The 7,789-nt window shown below is 30.2% G+C and overlaps 1 protein-coding gene across 1 annotated transcript; it reads right to left on the bottom strand.

Annotated features, from left to right (window-relative positions):
* Nucleotides 1-792: 792 nt before the first annotated feature.
* Nucleotides 793-3,712, bottom strand: LOC109341616 (transcription factor bHLH30-like). The gene is made up of 2 exons (XM_019579560.1): nucleotides 3,126-3,712; nucleotides 793-1,497 (listed from the first exon to the last, which is right to left on the bottom strand). The coding sequence occupies exons 1-2, from the start codon at nucleotides 3,588-3,590 to the stop codon at nucleotides 1,033-1,035; spliced, it is 930 nt and encodes a 309-aa protein (XP_019435105.1). The 5' UTR covers nucleotides 3,591-3,712; the 3' UTR covers nucleotides 793-1,032.
* Nucleotides 3,713-7,789: the final 4,077 nt, after the last annotated feature.

Below are 7,789 nucleotides of genomic sequence, written 5' to 3'. Positions count from 1 at the left end.
AACGATGCCGTTTAAGGTTCCCTTATGTTAAATATCACAGTGCCATGCAAGTTGGTCACGTCAGAAAAGTATTGGGTATGTAGGAAAATTGTTGACAGTGTGACAAATTTCTTTAACTGATGGACTAATGTGATAATGTTAACAAGGTTAAGGGACTAAAGTGAAAGAAAAAAGGTTAGAGACCAAACATAAAAGAAAGTTAAGAACTAAAAATGCATTTTTGCCTAGGGAGCGGTCTTTCTAATCATGAGTACAGAAATATTTCCGTATGACCTAGAACTTACTATTTCTGTACTATCAATCTTCCTTGATTAAAATTATATTGTTGTATGAACATATCAGACCAAATTTCTTTCCACCTTTAGAAACATTTCATATAGGAATCAAAGTTGGATATTTTTTTAGGCTTTATTTCCAGTTGGTTTTTGGATAACAATAAAAGGAAAAATAGATTTTGGAGTTATAAAATATATTGTTCTCAAATCTTTCCTTTTATTTTCTCTCCATAAAAACCAACTCATAAATAAACATTTAACTTACTATGACTAAATTATACAGAGTAAAATGTACGAAATGTTTTTGAAATTGTGCCTCATTGATGCACTCTTATTTAGTCAATTATATATAATTTTTATAAAAAAATTAAATTAAATTCATTGATTAAATAATCAAATGCCATTGGTTAACTTGTTCAACAATTGTATGTGATGCACAGGTAGTGCCACTGAGAGAGTGGGAAAACAACTACTCCAAACTTCATCACAAATTAAACAAGAGCCTCAAAAGGCATTGTTAAGCAACAAGTGCATGTGAAAAGAAACCACCACATTATCATTACCTATGTTAATGGAAACAATTAATTATACAATGATATTTTTCACCACACCAATGAAGAAAAAACACACCCAAAACAAAGAAAATTCACATATAAATAATGCAAATCAAAATACATAAATATATAACAACTAAGAACCATGATAATAACAGGCCTTTAACTAGATAAAATTTATAAAGACCTTTTCTAAATTTGTTCTACACTATTGATATTATATTAGTCCTTTGTCTCTTGACACTTGCAGAAGCAGACTCATGATCTTCAACACTTTTCTCCATCACTGCCTTAAGTGCATCTTGTATTGAACTAATGCAATAATGTTGCTGGTTATTATAACTATGTTCTTCATTGTTACTTGAATCCTCTTCCCCAGTGATGAACAACACATTCTTCACACGCCCACCAAGCATTGTGATCTCAGATTTGAAGGTTCTTAACCTTAATGCTTTCAAAGCCTTAATGAGTTCAGGTAAAAGGTTTGTCCTGTCCTCACAACAAAGTGAAGCTTTGATCACAAACTTGCCATCTTCATCATCTTCTGTGTCCACTGTTAACTCATCAGATTCGGTGGGAACTGGACTAGTTTCTGCTATCAATGATGTTTGACGCTTCAGTTCCTTGACATGCTGAATTACTTCTGCTAACAATGAAGCTTTATCTGTCTACCAAAATGAAGAAAAAAATTTAGAACTTTACTATCAAATATATTTGTAAAGTCATTATGTAACAAAATAAAAGCACGGTAAGATGTAGCAGTTCTAGTATTGTTGTGGTTGAGTTATATCAAAACAACAAACTATTGGGGGGAAAATAGCCTTAATTGAATTTTCTATGTGGTTTCAAAACTACTTAAACCTTAACATTGTGGCTTCAATTGCACTTTAAAACCTTAGCATCAAATCTCATTTTTACTTTTCTACCTTTCCAGAGTATAAAACTCTTACTGATAAAAAATTGTAAGGTTTTCATAAACATAAAGAATAGCATAAGTGTAACATGGATTTTGGGACAATAGATACTATCCCTTTGTGTTGGGACTCAATTGCATCATAGTTTGGGTTGATGCAAGTTAATGAAATACAATTCCACAGTCACGGCCTAATGATATTGTGATGAACAATGATCTCCTAACCCAAAGTATATCTCAAACTATATCTTGAAACAAAAACAAAAAATTAAATGTTTAATTTTTTAATTAACATAACATATTTTTATTAGTGCGAGACATAATTTAGGACAACAGATATGCCATACAAGATTTGAACTTAGGTTCTCTACCACAAAGGAAAGTTAAAAAAACTGAAGTTTTACTATGAATTGAAAAGGTGGGGTTTGGTAGATATTTAGAGGTATGATATGTAGTTTGTGGCATGATGATAGAGAAATGGAACTAGGTAGTGGGTATCTTTAATAGTGGAAGTGTCATGCACCATAATATTATAGATGAGATTGGTAGGTAGGTATAGATAGTGTGTGTTTGTGACTGACACAAAGGTGCTATTTTATCTCTGCCTTTAATATTTCTCTTTCACTCATTCTCCAACTGAGTTTGACTGATCAAACATTATCCGGCAAGAATTTTCCATGCCAAGCTTTTCAACTGTTATTTGGTTCCTCTTTTTCATATCAACTATGAGACATTAGCGCTAAATACTCTTTCTTTCTGGCTACCCTCCTTGGAAATACCACACATATAGAGAGAATCCAAAAGAACAACACATGATTAAAGTTAATGAGAAGAAGAAGTAGAAAACAGTGAAAATATAGGAACTAACAAAGCAGAAAAAGAAGTTAAAATGAAAAGGAGACAAACAATAATGATCTTTTGCACCTAGTTTTCTAAAAGGTTATCAGATTTTGATTTTGTTGTTATCAGACCTAACAGATAGAATCTTTAAAAGATTTACAAATCACTCATTGAAAAGTCTATGCTCAGTGATGAAAGATTATCCATAGAACACACTCTTATTATCTCATACACAACATGTTGTAGGGGTGATAATAATATGCAAGATCTTTAGTTTTTGCTTTATACTTTTTCTTTGGAATAATTGATAATTTTTTATATGAATCATGTGGTATTTTCACATCACATAAGCATCGTTTAATTCGGATTCTAACCAAGCAAAATGAAAAGGAGCATTTAAGGCAGTTCTTGAAGTTGATATGATTCATTAAGGGCAAAAATAACTAACATACACAATTCATAATAATAATATCCATTTCTTTAAACATTTGAAATGGCTTTTTAGGGAAGAATTGCATTTCATCAACAACTAATTTAACTTACTTTTGTTGTGCTTGGCAACAAACTTCTCAGCTTAGCAAGATGATTATTGATTCTCTCTCTGCGCCTCCTTTCAGCTTCACTGTGACTCTTAGATTGTGCAAGAGCCTTAGCTTCCATGATTTGTTCAACACTCATCTTTCCCAGCTCAGCTTGTAGCCCAAAAGGTGCTGCTGAACCATGTTGAACATTAAGGGTTTCTGACAAGATCCTAAGTTGTTCAGAAGATGGACAACCTTCATATGAAAACTGAAGAGAAGGAACCCTACTTCTGTTGAAAAAGCTTGCATAGGGTGAAGAAGAACTTTGGGGAGGGACAAAAAAAGGGTCAGGTTGAACCTGTGGCATAGACCATGGTTGAAAGTTTTGTTGCTGCATCATCTGATGCTGAAAGAGTAAATGATCTTCGTAGGTATGGAAGTTACTGATAGATTGAGAAGAACACTGCCCTTGATCTTCCTGTTTCATTTCCCTTGGATCTAGCTCCTGTTTGGTATATGAACTCTATAGAAGAGTACAAACCACAAGGCTTTATATAAGAATATTTAGTTAAAGTGAAAATAATTAAAGATAAACATTATTGGAGATTTAAATGTGTAAAGCTGAAGGAGCTAGGCTTTGTATGTATGTGTACAAATTTTATTTTATTGTATTGCAATCGGTAAAGATTCATTTCATATCTTATAGGATGACAACAAGAGAGATTAGGTTCAGGTTTTACTTTGTCCAATTCTAAATGTAAAATCTCAAAAATGGTCTCGGGTTGAAAAAACGAACTTGATTCTATTATGTTTTTAAGTTTCTTTAATTCAATCGCAACTCATATCTAAGTGTAATTTCATAAAATATTTATTTATATATGGTCCTAACTTTGCTAATATACATAATTAAGAATTAGGGTTCGATTTTGTAACAAAAATTACCATATTTGAATTCAAGTGAATACTGTGATTTATAATAATATTGACATCCTAATACTTTATAAGGATGTGGATTTAAGTTTAAGCATGTTGTTAATATTGCCATCCTAATACTTTATAAGGATGTGAATTTAAGTTTAAGCATGTTATTAATGAATGATTTTAAGTAATTTTCTAAACACTATTTGACATTTTGAGGTGTGAGCTTAGCTAATCAACCAAAACTTTAATTCACCTGAACTTTTTGAAAAAGTTCTATCTAACTTTTTTGTTTTGTCCGAAGATATGACTAAAAAGAAGAATTGAAATAACAAAAAAAGTTTGGAAGAGTATGCTTTATACTTGCACAAGGAATAAAAATGAAAAGGGTATATTCAAGGGAATGGGTTAGTAAAAAGAGAAAATAATAAATAAATTGAATAATTTAATAAAAAGTAGGACAGACACCTTCCTTTGATGTGTGAGAGCTTATTATGGTCTTGTTATTCTATAATGCTATAGATCAACTAGTTACTTTCTTAGTTTTCTGCAATCTACCATGTGAGGATTCTCTCCTACGGAAATACCTAAAAATAAAAGAAAAATAGTATTATGATGTAATACTTCTACTTTTTATATATAATGAGATACACTTTTATTCTCACATAAATAAGTAAAATTAGCAACTTGATATTATTTTCCTCATTTCGGTGGTGGGTGGGAATGGAGATAAGTTATCTCATTCTTGTCCTCACTTGTATCACCGACTAATTAAAAAATGTTACTTAATAAAAAATAAAAAATCATGTAGATATAAATTAACATGTTTAGATTATTTGTTGAAAATTAATTAGTTAAAAATATGGAGGCATGATTTTTTGGGATAAGAAATGTTTCTTAGGTAGGTGGTGAAAGCAAAGTGCAAGGCTTGGGAGATTTCTCTCTCTTTGCCTCAATGTTAAATCTCTTTCACTTGGTAGGTTTTTTTTCTCCCACAAACCTTTGTATGGGGTAAAGTAGTGAGTAGTGGGACTGAGAACCATCTACTTTAAATAGTATCTTATTTCCTATTTCGGATTAATTAGAATATATTTTTTAATTTTTTTATTCATGTGATAATATGTAATTGACTTGAGACATGATTGGGAAATATGTGATCCTTTTTGTGAATAGTAACCCTTTTTCTAATTTTTAAATTTAATAAAACTTTCCTTTTTCTTTGTACATTGTTGGTCTCTTTTTGGTTTCTTTATTTTATTTTGCTTTATGATTGTTTCCAAGTTTATAATTCTACTGGCTATGTGCGTGAGAGAGAAAGAGAGGTGGGGTGGGAAGTGGGAACACAAACAAAAGATATTGAACACACAATAGATTGTGGACCGACCAAGGACCAATGAGACTGATAGTATCATCATGATTAATGCCTAGCCAAACTTTGTTAAGAGTGAAGTATACTTTGAAAATTTTATTATTTGTGAACAAAAAAACTTGGTCTTATGAAATAACTACTTTTTATTATTATAAATTTGGTATTCATAACAAATCCAATCAACTTAGATAACAAATCAAATCTGAAATTAGTGGCAGATCTTGACCTAATTAAGCGTAGGATACAACATATGTATTGAGTCAATACAGTAGATTCGGAAGGAGAAACATATATGTTTGTTTATCACTTGTGGATAAGGGCAATAATTTCCGGGGTGTGCACCCTCACAACTATGTGGCATTGTAACTATCCAAAATAGCATAGGGATGCAAATGGTTGTACATCTTCTAACCTACATTTTGTATTATTCTATGTGTCATGATTTATAATTGTTTGAAAAAAATATTTAAGTAAAAAAATTAATTATTAAGTATTTTTTCTAAACAATCACATCTTATGGCACATAGAGTGACACAATATTATGAGATAAAAAATGTGGTCCTGAAACAAATGAATTGAGTAGAATTAGGGTTTGCTCAATAAGAATAGACTCTACCAGAAATTTGACTTAAGTTAGGTATAAGTTATTTTTTTAGCTCAAATTTAAGTCATTTAAATTTGGATTGTTTGATTGAACATTCAACCCCGGTTAAACTCATCAGGAATTAGTGAAGTATTTAGTTTAACTACTTTTTCAATCACTTCAACTTGTTAGCTTAAATGAGTATTATATATGGCTTTAATACAATTTATTTAACTCATTAGATTTATGAACTAATTTCAATCTTATCAATGACTCTAAGTCTTAAGTACTTTCAAGTTATTTAATTTAATATTGTGAAAATGGTATTTCCTTAATTAAAAACTATTTATAACTTTTGGGGCATTCTTTTACCCTTTTACCCTTTGCCTTTAGGTGTTTTCTTTTCCATGGGACTTAGGTCAAGCCCCCCACGTTCTTCCATATTCTTTGTATGTCCACGCCACCCTTTCTCTTTCTGCTTCTCCAAGACAATATAATCATTGTGTCTCGGAACACACTCCTCCACCTTCTACCTCTCTTTCTATCACTATCTCTCTTCTCTTGTGTCTTGGTTTCAGTTAACTGTCTACGTATTTATCGAGTTCAGTTGTGTTTTTATTGGATTTGATGCTTCAACAATATACTATTCCTATATTCATACGTTTGTTTTAATTCTATGGTACATCCTATAATAATATTTAAGTCCACTTATATAAAATTATGACTTAATATGTATGTGTCAATACTATCAGAGAAAGAAAGGATATATGTATCAACAGTATGAGTTTTGTACGATCTTACTTCATCATTCATTATTTATACTTCAATAAAATTAATTCAAATGAATAATGGATACTATAGTAATTGTGTATAAATCATACTATAAATTATACTGTTAATACATAGATATTACATTCATACTATAAATATTTTTACATTGTCTACATATCATTTATTATTCATGTATTAATCATTATTGAATTCTTAAACAAAAATAATATAAATTAACATTGGATAACATATCAACTGTGTAAATTTTTCTTCTTAAAATTGGATTTTAGGTTTGATGATAAAAATCTATAATATAATAACTTAACTAAGTATATAATTCTTTTAATTCTTTCAATGTATCATTCTCAATAAAAATAACCTTTTATGGGTTGTTAGACTTAACCCTAAGGGTTGATTTTTAGAAATCCAAAACATAATCATCATATAAAAACAAACATTCACTAGTTAGTGGAGGTGGTCCATGGACGAAGGGAAAACAAAGAGAAGAGATAGCTAGTACAATTGAAATGTTTTTATTGCAATATCAACAACAAATAATAAGTTAATAATGAGAAAATGAAAGAACAAGAGAGACTAGTAGTATAAGCATTGCCATCAAGGGCAAGCTTAAAAGAATTCATTTCTATGAGGGGATCCATAGTAATGACCTATTGTGCGTTTTTAGCATTATAATTAGAAAGTCCTCATATTGCAAATGAACGAAGATGAATTAGTCATTTTCGTATATTATTACAAACTGGAATTTTATTTCTTAAATATACACTTACCATGCACAACCCCCGAAATATTATAACAGGAACACCAGGGAATAATAGATGTTTCCATTTACTTCGACAAGTGGCACAGTTTTTGAAGTTCTTGTTGTTTCTCTAACTTCTCTCCAAACTCTTAGTTTTTTGTATAAAAAATTCGATAAAAATGATAGAATAAAACTTCGGTGCTAGTATTTATTTTTAGTTATTGTCATCCAATAATATATATATATATATATATATATATATATATATTAATTAAAATATATTTT

This window comes from Lupinus angustifolius, unplaced genomic scaffold (genome assembly GCF_001865875.1).
Source record: "Lupinus angustifolius cultivar Tanjil unplaced genomic scaffold, LupAngTanjil_v1.0 Scaffold_526, whole genome shotgun sequence".
Taxonomy (NCBI): domain Eukaryota; kingdom Viridiplantae; phylum Streptophyta; class Magnoliopsida; order Fabales; family Fabaceae; genus Lupinus; species Lupinus angustifolius.
Note: the sequence above shows the minus strand (reverse complement) of the source record. Positions and strands in the feature narration are given on the sequence as shown.